Source organism: Carica papaya, chromosome 5 (genome assembly GCF_054855325.1).
Source record: "Carica papaya isolate Zhongbai chromosome 5, ASM5485532v1, whole genome shotgun sequence".
Classification (NCBI taxonomy): Eukaryota; Viridiplantae; Streptophyta; class Magnoliopsida; order Brassicales; family Caricaceae; genus Carica; species Carica papaya.
Genome location: NC_142313.1, coordinates 41,643,567 through 41,657,077, shown reverse-complemented (window position 1 = coordinate 41,657,077; position 13,511 = coordinate 41,643,567). Strand labels below are relative to the sequence as shown.

General features: G+C 34.2%; 3 protein-coding genes across 8 annotated transcripts; 2 read left to right on the top strand and 1 right to left on the bottom strand.

Moving 5' to 3' along the window:
- The first annotated feature begins 292 nt into the window (after positions 1–292).
- On the top strand, positions 293–2,298 carry LOC110821094 (uncharacterized). 3 transcript variants are annotated; one of them, XM_088221065.1, is made up of 3 exons: positions 293–523; positions 919–1,150; positions 1,825–1,997. In XM_088221065.1, exons 1-3 carry the CDS (start codon positions 432–434, stop codon positions 1,855–1,857), a joined length of 357 nt encoding a protein of 118 aa, XP_088077191.1. In that variant the 5' UTR covers positions 293–431; the 3' UTR covers positions 1,858–1,997. The 3 variants fall into 3 exon arrangements, with proteins under 3 accessions (XP_088077191.1, XP_021906511.1, XP_021906512.1); XM_022050819.2 differs by having other exon boundaries at positions 308–523; positions 1,815–2,298; XM_022050820.2 differs by lacking the exon at positions 293–523 and adding an exon at positions 608–749 and having other exon boundaries at positions 1,815–2,298.
- A 940-nt stretch (positions 2,299–3,238) lies between these two features.
- LOC110821093 (aspartate-glutamate racemase family) lies at positions 3,239–9,151 on the top strand. The gene is made up of 2 exons (XM_022050818.2): positions 3,239–4,923; positions 8,648–9,151. Exons 1-2 carry the CDS (start codon positions 4,210–4,212, stop codon positions 8,927–8,929), a joined length of 996 nt encoding a protein of 331 aa, XP_021906510.1. The 5' UTR covers positions 3,239–4,209; the 3' UTR covers positions 8,930–9,151.
- Positions 9,152–11,000: 1,849 nt separating this feature from the next.
- On the bottom strand, positions 11,001–13,402 carry LOC148266113 (zinc finger CCCH domain-containing protein 39-like). 4 transcript variants are annotated; one of them, XM_088221061.1, is made up of 3 exons: positions 13,212–13,402; positions 12,280–13,048; positions 11,001–11,363 (listed from the first exon to the last, which is right to left on the bottom strand). In XM_088221061.1, exons 2-3 carry the CDS (start codon positions 12,992–12,994, stop codon positions 11,179–11,181), a joined length of 900 nt encoding a protein of 299 aa, XP_088077187.1. In that variant the 5' UTR covers positions 12,995–13,048; positions 13,212–13,402; the 3' UTR covers positions 11,001–11,178. The 4 variants fall into 4 exon arrangements, with proteins under 4 accessions (XP_088077187.1, XP_088077186.1, XP_088077188.1 ...); XM_088221060.1 differs by having other exon boundaries at positions 12,280–13,402; XM_088221062.1 differs by having other exon boundaries at positions 11,001–11,297; positions 12,280–13,402.
- Between the last annotated feature and the right edge of the window lie 109 nt (positions 13,403–13,511).

The following is a 13,511-nucleotide window of genomic DNA, read 5'->3' as shown; positions in this document are numbered from 1 at the left end:
ATTTTTTTTAAATTTTCTTTTCGTACTTTACTTTAATTTGTATTTATGGACTAAGTATTATCCGTAATAAATTATTAAAACAAAATTATTGAATCTTATATTTTAATGCACAATTAATGAATAAAACTATTAATAAAACTTTATATCATAACTAAAATAAGTATATAATTTAATATTTTTGTATTAAAAGTCAAACCTTTGACTCCCGCCTTCCACGTGTGTGTATATATATATATATATATATATACTATAAAAAGAAATAATCTTGGGTTTTCCTTCCTTCCAAACAGAGTCTGCCTAACGAACCACTATCACGTAAAAATAGGCAATACAGATTCACTACAAACAACAGACGTAGACGATAATTTAAAAATTTCCCGGCTGCCATTTTCACATGTTGGCCCCCAAATTTTCTTCCGATTTTGAATCCAATGGCTTCTTCGAAGAAAATGGCAACCATGATATCTTCCATTGCGTCATGCGTATATTTCCTTGTCATCGTATTTCAGGTCCCTCTTTTCAGGTTCTCATCGTTTTAACCCTACAATACAATCATCTTCATGATAATGATAACGATGGCTGCCTCATTCATTATCATCCAAATAAATGGTATTAAAAGGAACGAAATGTTGCTTTCGTTTCTTCTTTTTTCTTTGGCGATCCTCCATTTGTTTTTAACCACATTTTACTGGAATGCTACATTTTCTCTGCGAATTTGTTAATGAATACGACTCTGATTTTGATTTTAGGTATTTCTACCCCCTTTACCCTGTCAAAAATATACGAAAACATCTTATTCTGCCCTGTATATACTTGTAATTAATATATATATATATATATATATGTTATGGTGTTTGAATTTGTGTAGCGATGTGTGGGAGATTTTGAAATTAGGGTTTATATATATGATTTTTACAGAGTACCGTGTCGAAGAGGAACGTGTGCAACACCAATGGAGGTAGCATCGTGCCAGTTGATGGCGACAAGAGTTTTTCCTGAATTTGTGATAAAGGCTCTTCTGTATCCAGGCGCCATTGCGAAGGCTATCATCACTCACACAACTATCCCCACCTTTGACAGAATCTTCAAGTTGTATAACTTGGCCTCTGTCAAGAGACCCTCTTCTGCAACTGATCTCCATCGCCTAGAGGTTCTTACTCATTCTTCCAAGGGTGTCATATATATATATATATATACATATATGCATGTTTATTCATACACCATCTAATTAGGCAACCATGTAAGTTTCATAATTGGAGTTGAATTACAAAGATCTTTCAAGCGAAACTTCATCTGTTGCAATAATAGAGTATTACTTACATATCAATATTTGCATGAGAACAGAATTTAACTCTTAACTTACACCCTCACAAACAGGAGTAAAATTACTAATTCTTGAAGTAACGGATAGTTGGTTTTCATTAGATAAATTTTGTGCAGGTTATACCCGAAAAATAATATTGAGTAGGCTATATCTATGTTGTAGTTTTCTTATTATGTTAGTTTTTAAAGTAGATTACATCCCCCAAAAAACAATATTTTGATTCCCCTTGAAGAGATGAATTAGAATATAATATTAAAAATTAAGCTATTCTTGTCAATTTAATCCTAATAATCAATCAAGAAACTAAACTATGCCGCACAGACACCTAGTTTGCTATCAAATCTGTTGCACAAGAGAAAAATCAGTTCATTTGAACTCATGCCAAAACGGATTAAAAGCTCTAGCAAATTAATTACCAATTTCATGTGCATTGACCAGAATGATCTCTTACCTTACAGAACTCCACTGGTATATTGATATCATGATACAGGTTCTTGCAGGAAGCTACTTGTGTGTTGCAGGAGCATTTTTGAGTCTGATAAAGCCTGGAAGAATTAGTTTATTTGGAACACTTCTAACCTTATGGGGACTTGCAAGAGAAATTCTTCTCAAGAAAGTGGGTGAGACAATATTCCACAAAACTTCAACAGTTGATATCTATCCAATGATGTTAGTTTCTGTGTCTTGTGCTTTCTTGTCCGTAAGGAGGTACGTAAGAAGAATCGTCGGAAGTTCGAAAGCAAAATTAGACTAAAATCATTTAGTACAACTTCTAACACATCTTCGTAATTTATTTAACAGTACGAATGTATTCTTGAAATTGTTTCGAATTCAGAGTAGGATGCCAGTTTTTAACTTGTGTTAACCTTCAATTAGGAGGAATGGAAAAGGTTTTTTTCATATGAAGATATGTTTTGGGTGCCTTGTGTTAGACACTTTCTGTTTTACTGGTTATAATTTGGTTATTTGGCTTAGAGTGCCTTGGGATCTTGCTCTTTCAATCTATTTAATCCATACACACACACACACACACACACATATATATATATATATATATATTTCTTTTTTTCTGTCTTAATTTATTGAGTAATGATACCAAAGCATGGAAGATATTTAAAGGGTTGTATGAAGTTAAGGATGCCCAATAAAATAAATAATGATACAAAATTCAATACTTGTATTAACAAAATGAAGAAAACAATTATATTAAAATAAATAATGTAAATTATTTTAAATATTTTTCAGAAAAATTTAATATTATTTAAGTAATTATAATTATGTAATTATTTTTCATCATTTCCTTATTATATTATAATAATACTATATAATATTATAATATAAATAATATAATATAATATAATTAATAATATTAATTTATATTAATAAAGAGAAATTAAATTAAAATTATAAGTAATAATTTGATGAAAAATTGAGTCAGGTGACTAATTTAAACAAAAATAATATATAAGGATAAATAATTATTTTAGTCTATACTTTTTGATAATTTAACCATAATCATTATTTTTATTAAACATAATTCTAACTTTTTTAAATTAATAATATTTTTATAATTATTTTTATTATATATTAAATAATTTTTTAATAATACTTTTAAAATTTACAGCATAAACTATACATGATACGTTTTTTCATACATAAATATATTTAATTATATATATTTTTATTTATTATTTATTATTACATAAAATAAATTAAAAACAAAACAAATAATTTAATTAAATATACCATTCTACTAACACAAACAAAGATAATAATAATTATTATATGTTAATACATTATTTTTTAAAATATAATATAATTTTATTATTATCATATTTTATTATTACTATATAATAACATATATTAATAAATAATTATGAAAGTCATCCAACCATCCCCTTGTTTATACCAATGGAGCAATAAATGGAATTGGAGAAAAGAAAAAGAAAAAAATGGGTGGCGGAGGTTCGCTGAACGAAAGAGCCAAAAATCTAACAGAGGCATTTCACTGCAGCACAAACACCTTCCAGCTCCCCAACCCAACAAGGTGCAGATTTGTGGATGCAAAACACACAGATGGGGACATTTTTATTTCCATATTTTCCTTTTGTCTGTATATATGATTCTCTCTCCTTTTTTCTTTTGGAGTACATAAATTCTATCTGAAAATGAGAGATAATACTTACTTAGATTCCTTACACTTGCTATGACTAGTTTGCATGATTGATCCATCAATTATTTTTGCGGCATGTGACTAAGAGAAAGTCATCTGATCAAAATCCCACTTGCTAAAGCTCATTTTCGTCTTCCTATTATCTTTTTTTTCCTGTTCGTTGCAAGTAGCTTTACAATTCTCAAAGATAGACAGAAAGATTTCAGGGTTTTAGGATTTTGCTGTGTATACGATTTGTGGAGGGGGTATCTATTGCTTCACTTTCCTATCCTTGTCGTCTATTTTGAGACTTTGTTGAGAGGACCCAGTTAGAAATTTGCATTCTTGAGCTGGGTTTTTGGTTATATGGTTTCGCCTTTCAATTTATGAACCCTAATAAAGTTTAGGGCAGGAGCAGTGTTGAAGTTTGACGCTTATTTGGAATTGGTTTCTGGGTTGGAGGGCAGATTTTGAGTACGAAGACACATATAGGGTCTCTTGAGGATTTTCAAGCGAATTGGAGATCTTATTTCAAAATCCTTTGGCTTCCCTTAGATGGGTTTTTTTTTTGGTGTTAAATAGAAACTTTGCTCAGTGCTAAGAGTTCATCCGGTGCTAAGAGTTGTGTTTTGGTCGTTGCGAAGAGCTGATAAGTAAATTGAAGTTGAATACCTGTTCATAAGAAGTGGAGCTTGAAAAGTCTTAATTGACTGGTTTGCTTTGGCCCTAAGAGATGTTTGATAGAAGCTTGTCAATGTCGTTTCATTCATTGACTTATCCATCTAATACACTCGGTGTAAATGTGCAGAGAAATTCACATAAAAGAAGTTTGAATCCATTACTAGCTATGCCACCATCATGTATTCTCTTGCCCACAGGTGATGGTAATTTTCCTGAATCTAAGAAGGGTTCTGGTTTAAGTACAGGTTCAACAGTCAGTCTTTCTAATTCTTTACTCGGCCAAGCAAATACAGTAGGTATAATTGGAGGGGTATCAGTTGTTTCTACTTTAACCTTTTTGCGAAACCTAGTCGAGTGGAGTTCAAAGGACAGTCAAAATTCCTTGCCTTTTGTGCTTTGTTCTGATCCTTCCTTAAATAAGGAACTTATATCTCACGAGAAGAATTTATTTCCTTCCTTTAATAGAAGTGATTCTAATCCATTGGATCAAATGCTCATTGTGGAGAATCTAAAGAGTAAGAGAATTTTTCTTGAGAAATCAGGAGCTCGTTGCATAGTAATGCCGTGTCACATCTCACATATATGGCATGAAGAGGTTTCTAAAGGGTGCTCCGTTCCTTTCCTTCATATGGGTGAATGTGTTGCAAAGGAGCTCAAGGAAGCCAAGTTGAAGCCGCTTGAAGCTGGGAGTCATTTACGAATAGGGGTGCTTGCGACAAATGCAATTTTGTCTGCGGGATTTTATCAAGAGAAACTTCAGAATGAGGTAATCCTGCAACTTATTACATTTTCTTTTTGGCTGCATGAAATGTGCTTAGGATGTGATGTAGAGTGCATCATCTGCAGATATTTGTAAGCTTGTTATGCTGAAATGTGTTTGTGGTAGAAGCTTTGTTGTATGGTGGAAAGTTGGTAACTACTACTCAAAGATAGATATGATGCAGTGCGGCTTTTGTTTGATAAGTAGCATTTGTATTAAGAGACCAAAAGAGGCATCTCAAGTGTGTAACATGCATATATAGAAATTCTATGGCAGGAGAAACAGAAAAGATAGAGAGCGGAAGTGAAATATGTTAGGACTAGATTAACCATCAATAAAAGGAAGAGGATATATGAGAAATTCCACCATCCAAGAAGTTCACACAAACAGTTCTTTTAGTATTTCGCTGCATTCCTCGTGACTAAGTTCTCTTGTTCCTTTATAAAGCCACCAACCGAGTGTTACCATAATGCTTGAATTGAATGGAAGGTTATTCATGCCTTAAAAACCAGCAATCATTTGGTATAAACACAAATTGAAGTTTTTATGGAAGGAAAGCAGGTAAGAGTAAAATCTAGTGAGCTTTAATAATAGACATACTCAACACACAGATTTATCTTTGGGCCTGGCATGGATTGACTGAGGTAGGCATATAAAGTTCCGAGAATGGGAAGTATGATCCTTGATAGTTGAATATCTTTTGCCATCAATATTCCTATCCCTCTCTCACTTCAATGTTGTATATACGAAAATTTATCAGGCTTGGAGAAGAGGAGGGAACAAGAGAGAGGTTAATCACGGAATTGATCTTTTATGGATCCAAAATCCAGATATTTTATTCGAAATTCTGGTTGTCCAGAAACTAGGAGAATATTCTCTTGAACTTGCCTGTTATGTTAAAACCTGAAGATTTTAGAAACTTATGGACCTCCACTAATTCTACTCTTATTAAGAAAAGAAAATAAGATAGCCTGTCATCTCATGCTACTTTAATTCCTTCAAATATTTACTTCTTGTAATGCGTGATGCCTTTTTCTCGTAGTTCTTAAGTATTTGGCTGTGATGCTAAAGGAAGTTAGACTTTGAACCTTGTAACAATGTTGTTGCAAAGACTCCATATACATTGGCAGAATATGGGAGAAAGTCAAAGTTTTATGACAAAATTCATTTCCTTTTCTTTTTTTCTTCTTTTAGATTAAATTGGTTTTAAAAGAATCTGAATACCTTGAATTACACACATTTCCCATGTCCCTATTTATCTGCTAGCCTGCTGTATGGTTTCTACCTAGGGTATCCCCTTGCAGAGGAAGGCTATATGACATTAGCTAAGTTTTTTCTCAGAGCTCTTGAGTCTGGAGGTCCAACTCTTATGTTTGACAGAAAAATTTAGGTGTATTATTGTAATGGTTTTCTTTATCTAGTAAGAACTAGTGTTTCCTGATCAAAGGTGAAAAGGTTGGAGCCCAACTGATCAGATCAGAATAATATGTTAAGATTCATGAGCCTATTTGGATCCACAACAAAAGCTTCTTATTGGCACCCAACTCATCTGCCAATGAGCTTGTGATGAACTGGCACACAACTCGATTTCTCTGTCTTACCCCAGACTAGACAAGCAGATTATTTCAAAATGAAAAATAAGTATTTTCTCAAGGATGTTACGGAAGTTCCATTCTCATGTAGAAACTCAGAGCTTGTAACATCTTAGAAGAAACTCAGAGCTTGTAGCATCTTAGAAGAGCTTGTTTCTTTCTCTCAAGTCTTCTCTGGGGAAGAGGTTGATTTAAGGTTACAAAATTTTTAGTTTGTAATTCTCAATCCTGCTAATAGGTTTATGACAGTTTCATTTCTTCATATTGCCAAATAGGGGAAGCGAGAATTCTGAATATTGACCAGGAGCTTTGAATTACTACATTATGATGATTAGGGTCATAGATTTGAGTTTTTTTACTTCTCTACCTTGCTCATCTTCAATACAAATTATTGTCTTTTAATTTTCAGTTCAGAACATTTCAAGAGGAAAGAGAAAAAGGATAAGTCAGGACTTGTGTGATGTATATTATATTAACAAGGTACCAAAACAGGGGTATCGCTCATGTACAAAAGATTTACATAAGAGTTAGTATATCAATGACATTTTCAAAATCTTTATCACTAATAATATCATGACCTAACAAAATGGTTCCAAAATAATGCATTCATTTATCTTTTAAAGTATACAATCCACTAATTTTATCGTCAAAAGCCTCTAAAATTCCTTTCTTTTCAAATAACCCAAAACATAGTCAATAGAACAATATTAGCAATATTTCTTTTTATGCATAACCCTTCCCAAGCTCAAATTTCCCCATAAACCGAACCCGTCATAACCCACTCGATTCCCAGTAAGCCATAGATCATACTCCATAAGTTATGTGCAGCAGGACACCAAAACAGTAAATGGTTGCAGGATTCCTCACCCTTCAAACACAGATAACACCCATTCACAAGGATCTGTCCTCTTATTCTAAGTTTATCAATGGTGAGAATCTTCTCCCGACAAGCTTCCCAAGTAAAAAATGCAACCCCCAGAGGGATCTTGGTTTTCCAGATTTGCTTATAGGGAAAATTCAGACAACCCTCAGTAGAATCCTCCATTAAGAATTTGTAGTAAGATTTGACAGTGAATTTTTCAGGCTTCTCCAATTTCCAAACGAATTTGTCAGATGAAATTGTGATCTGCTGTGATGATAAAATCTTAAGTGTGTCCACATAATCACTGATTTCCCAATCATTTAAATTTCTTGCCATATTTATGGACCAATTTATGTTTCCATTAATCTTTTGGTAAGCATCTTCAATCAGCATATTCCTGGATTAGACAATACTGAATATCTCGGTAAACAACACTTGAGACAACCCAACTCCAGCCATTCGTCAAGCCACAATCTAATCTTGTTCCCCTTGCCAAGTTTCCATTGTGAGCAAAGTTTGAAAAGAGGCTTGCCGGATGGAAGCGTAATTTCCTCTCAAAGGGAGGAAGATACACTTTAATTAAGAGCACAATGACCAATTTTCCTATCTACTATCTTTCTACTATTTCATTTCCGGTGAAAGTGGCTAGGAAACTGGAAACAATTCAATGTCGCTTTCTTTGGGGAGATGACAATGAGAAACATAAATATCATTTGGTAAATTGAGAGGACATCAAAAAACCAAACAGAATTGGAGGGCTTGGTATAAAATCTATGGTGAAAATGAATGAAACTCTTCATGGTAAATGACTCTGGAAGTATATGAGTGAAGATAATAGACTGTGGAGAAATATTGTGGATGCCAGATGGGGTGACCCCAACCTGGCCATTAGGGGCATATCAACTGCCCGCATGGTCGAGGCTTATTGAGGAAAATCTTAACAGTCTATCCATCTTATTTCCTCTGGGACTAAATATTGTTCCCACATTGTAGTATGTTGCTTCTCCATGTAGTTTACAGTTTCCACTTTTTACAAGCTTCTATTGAGTATTGACTTTCGTTTTTGGTTTTATTGTCTTGTAGAAGATTTTTTCATCTGTTCTTTGTTTATATTAAATTTTATGTGAGTTCTTTAAAATTCTGGGACGCAACAGACCTTCGCTCCTTAAAAGACTAGATCTGTTCTTTTCTTAATTTCTGCAAGAAAATCATGATATCTATAACATCATCTAGGAGTCTAAATTGTTTTAGTACTTACTCCCTTTTGTATATGCAGGGATTTGAGATTGTGCTGCCTGATAAAGCAACTGTGGAGCGTACTGTAATACCTAGTATTGAAGCTTTAAACAGAAAAGACATGGAAGGGGCTCGCAATTTACTGAGAATTGCGCTCCAGGTTCTACTGTTGAGGGCAGTGAATACCATAATCCTTGCATCTGATGATATGAGGGATCTCCTGCCACGGGATGATCCTCTTCTTAAGAAATGTACTGATCCAATGGATGCTTTAGTCCGCTCAACCATCAAATGGGCACAAACTGTCGAAAAAGATATGTAAAGAAGATGCAGAATATAACTAGCTTTCTCTCTTTCCTTCTTTTTTCTACCCTCGTTCTTGCCACATATTCTTGATGTAGAATTTTAGCTTTACAAAAATTTACAGGGAAAAATGTATCTAAAACTTTCCCTTGCAATATTGTGCATATCTCTGCTTTGATTGTTGTAAGAGTGGAGGTTTTTGATTCTTTTCAAGAAAAAGAAAGAATAGAACTTTGCTTGATGCATTGTTGCCTTTTAGATCTTTCAAAAGATTGTAATCTGCAATCTTTGAGTTGGTCAACTTGTAGAACCCAGTGTTAGAGTTAATTGCTAAATCTATGTTTCTTCGGGGAAACATAAATGTTTCTAAATCTTAGAATCTGGAAACAATCATCAAGAAAGCATCATACAAACACATGGCTCCGTTATAATATCTGGACGCATCATAAGAGATAGTTTCCAACAACTATTTCGGCTGCTTAACTTCATTCTTATTTTCATTCTTATCTCAAGTTGTTTATGTTCTCAAGGATTGTCCTCTCACACTAAGGATAAATGATGTGTACGTGAAACAATGGAATGGAGAATGTGACTTTGTGATGTGGTTGTATTAGTAGAAAAATAAGAACTCTTTCCTTAGATGATTTGTCATGAAGGTTGCACTAGTAGGACTGAATAGTACAGCTGCTTTTTAGCTACTTTTTTCGTCGGTTCAGTCTCCCATTCTATTTTGTGGAACTTTTGTAATTTATACTCCAGTGCTTATATTACTACTTTGTAATTTGTGCTGTGTATTTCTAAGTTAGCAAATAACAAGAAAAATCAGTAGCCTTTTGCAAAGATCTCTTCCATTTTGTGTTTTAACAAATTAGATCTTGGATGCAAAATTCTCGGGTAGCACATGTCAAACTAATTTGCAAATGCTCAAGCCATCAAGCTAGGTTTTAAGTGTAAAAAACAATTCCTAATGATTAATCATGATTTACCTATGACCGAATCTCTGTTAACATAAGTGTTACTGGAAGTAGACACATGAAGCAGTCAATAATCAGTAAAATAACAAAAATCTTTTGGACTACTAATAGAAAACAGAACCAATTAATTCTATCACTTCTATGTTTCCCATGGTTGCTTTTCAAGAAAGACTATAGATCTCTTTTGTTGGCAAGTTTTTTATTTTAAAGAAAAATAGTGATATTTGGTGTTTAGGTTTATGTATTTTTATGTACAATTGAATGGCCGTACCTAATGGTGAGCAGGTATTAGATGCCTTGCCCTCTCATATATAAAGTAGGTACCATAGTCGAATCCTTGTTTGTAATACCAAATGAAAAGCTGAAGAAGTAACATATGCAGGTGATTTCGGTAACGAAAAAAAACATGAGGAAAAATAACATATACGAGTTGTGTCACGTGATCCTGAACTTCCGTTCTATTTTGACTTTCACTTTGTGGTGGTTACCATCACACAGACCTTAGTCGATCCCTAACTGAGAGTCCAGCAGATAGCCTGGTTGAACTGCTATCAAGGATTGAGAAACATATATAAGGCAGTTTTGCAAGAGGAAAAAGGAAGTGAAAAAGGCCATCAGGATGAAGGAAAAATCTGTAAGTACTCTAATGGAAAGGTAAAATGCCATCAAGATGGATCTTCATTGATGATGAACGACAAGCGTGATTATTTGGGAGGCATTCTGCCAAATTGGCTTCCCTGTGTATGATTTAAAAGTCTCATCGCTTCATGGTAGGAATCAAAGGAAGTACAGTAAGAGTTGTGTCCATTTCTCTGCCATTCACCATCCCAACAGACCCAAAACAGGGCCCTGCAGGTCAAGATTTGATGCTGGAAATTAGATTGGCCTACAATGTCATTGTATGCAGAACAACCCTATACATTTTGAAAGCAGTTGTTCAAACTACCATTTGATGATGAAAGTCCCTACATTTCACAGTATGAAGAAACTCAGGGAGACCAAGATCAGTTCAAACTAAGGATTTACATTCAGTCATCATTGATCTTGGATCAACATTGTCTACCCATGAAACTTTAGACAAGAAAATAGAGAGAAAAATCATATATAGCTTGGAGCTTGGAAAATCAAGGTAACTAATTCATATTATTGTAGTTACAGTTGGATGAACATTTTGATTAAGATCGTCAAACTAAAAGAAACTAGTATTTGGCTTATCCAAGAAAAACAAAAATCTTCACTACGCGCTAGCGTTGTAGTAAAATCTGAGACAAGTAACATTTATGCTTCATTTTGTTCAATCAGCTGCCAATAGGGAAAGATCGTCAATCCAATCACCATATATACCACTTATCTTCTGAATTTCTGTCCACTTCAATATGCACTTGCCAGTCTGATTCTTTGAAGACACACAACCTTTTGAAAGAGTAGGTTCCAAATTTTCAGATTCCACTGCAGTGTGAGTGTCATGCTTCTGCAATTCTGTTAGTATAAGTAGCAGCAGCCAACAACTTAGAAAAAAGGATCCTTTCACTTTTTCTTTTATTTTTTTGAGAAGATACTCTTATCTCATGAGATGCCTCAATGATCCAAAGGGGTCAATCAAGGAAAATGGACGAGTACTGGTGTAAATAAATCGGTTAATTCATCCTCAAACTAAGGATATAGGCCAATGTTTTTCTATTGGCTTAGACCCGTGCATTGCTCATAATAACTAAAGATGAACGCCAAAGCACTTGCTTAATTACATAAGCATGTTGGTTCCCTCATGCATAATAATAGATTTTAACCTTCAAATGCAATATAAGTTTTAACGAGCATCTAGTGCCTGTTGACACATTAGTCCCTCTAGATTACTATGTGCATCAAGTAGCTAGCAAAACTTATCGTCGTATTTTACTAAAAGTTTTAAATACTCCAGTTCTAAACATTTAGATCAAAATAAAGTAACAAAAACTACATGAACTAATTACTATTTGCACAAATTGTTGAGGTTTATGGATATGATAGCATTATCAACTAGCTCTAGTTTACAATACAGGAAACATTTTCAATATATAACCTTTGTCGAACAATGTTTATATGTTAAAACTGAGAATCAGAAGAAGGAAAACCACCCAAATTTTTTCATGTCAATGCAGAAGATCTTGACATGAAACAACATTTTTGGCACTCTGAATCACCCGTATAAACTATCTAAGGCCAAGGCACTTAGCAGAAAACCAAACTTTAAATGCAGTAACTAACAATTATGCTATGAGATAAACTGACAGTAGCAAGATAGAGTTACCCCAAAAAATGTGCTTGAGAAAACAAAATTAGAATAAAGCAAATCAAAACATTAAAAAATGAGCATGGATAATAATAATAATAATAATAATAATAATAATAATAATACCTTCTTGTCCATGAGCGAAGATACAAGCATCGCCATATGAGCAGCATCCTCTCATCTTCCAGTTCATACACCGCTTCGTTTTCCATAAAGGTGGCTTCTGATTCACATGACCATCAGAAATCCTGGACTTGACAGGCCATTTGCATCCCAACTGACTAGACTCATTTGCTCGATTTCCCCCATGTCCACCAGAAAGAATGCTTGTTGAACAGTTCTCTCTCAACCTGCTGACCTCTTGCTTAATTTTCTCAGGAGTTGCATGGAGAAAACGGCACCTATCTTCATATGTGCATCTTCCCCCACTAGAGTACATTCTGCACAGTTTAGTTTCATTTAACACTGGAGGACTTCCAGGTAACTGTTTATCATCCTTCATTGCTTGCCAGTGAATCCAGGGAGGTCCGACATGTTCATTGCCATGAGAAAATTGACAATTTCCCCTAAAATTGCTGTACCCCAAGCTAGATTTTTGGCATAATCGGCTCTTGAAATTGAAACCACCACCGTTGGCCACTTTGTTCAGTGCGAAACACATTGTCGGATTGGCGATGGAATCTTGACGGACTCTCTGTTTCTTGGATGAAGGGTAATCAAATCGAGGAAAAGTATCAACTTTTCTCTTTTGAATTGGAAATTGAATCTGCAATTTTGGAATATCATAGCAAGCTTTAATGGGTGTTGGGAAATATTTGCAGGTAGGAGCAGTAGCTCTCATCTTAGTGAAATATTGCTACAGAAACCAATTGGCTTCCGCAGTTGCCCAATCTTCCTGTCAGAAACACGAAATGATGAAGGTGAAAATCTTGAATGAAGAATGGTTTTACTCAAACCAAGAAAACCCAGATGTTGTCTGCCCGCATCAACTTGTTTTTAAGCGAAATATACGATCAAGCAATATTAAGGAAGAATAATGTGTTTCTGTTGCTATAAACCTGTGTATCAAGAGGACAATCTGCAGTAAGTTTTTGAGTTGCAGGGGAACCCTAACCCTCACCACAAGTCGATTTGGGCGGGATCATTCGATTACTCAACTACGAATTTCTTCTCCAAACACCGCATTCTTCTTCTATGGTAGCCTAGCACGCTCGCGCGCGCAACTATATATTCGACTGGTTTAAGACTAATATTTTAATTCAACTATACCAAAACTTTTCTTATATATATATATATATATATATATATATATATATTTCTTATAATTTTTGTAATGTTATCAGATATGGATATTGAAC

Coding starts and splice junctions, on each gene's coding strand:
- LOC110821094 (XM_022050819.2), top strand. CDS start 432: ATGGCTTCTTCGAAGAAAATGGCAACCATGATATCTTCCATTGCGTCA. Junction 524..918: donor TTTCAGGTCCCTCTTTTCAG/GTTCTCATCGTT, acceptor TGATTTTTACAG/AGTACCGTGTCGAAGAGGAA. Junction 1,151..1,814: donor CTGATCTCCATCGCCTAGAG/GTTCTTACTCAT, acceptor ATCATGATACAG/GTTCTTGCAGGAAGCTACTT.
- LOC110821093 (XM_022050818.2), top strand. CDS start 4,210: ATGTTTGATAGAAGCTTGTCAATGTCGTTTCATTCATTGACTTATCCA. Junction 4,924..8,647: donor AAGAGAAACTTCAGAATGAG/GTAATCCTGCAA, acceptor TTGTATATGCAG/GGATTTGAGATTGTGCTGCC.
- LOC148266113 (XM_088221060.1), bottom strand. CDS start 12,994: ATGAGAGCTACTGCTCCTACCTGCAAATATTTCCCAACACCCATTAAA. Junction 11,364..12,279: donor CTTCGCTCATGGACAAGAAG/GTATTATTATTA, acceptor TTATACTAACAG/AATTGCAGAAGCATGACACT.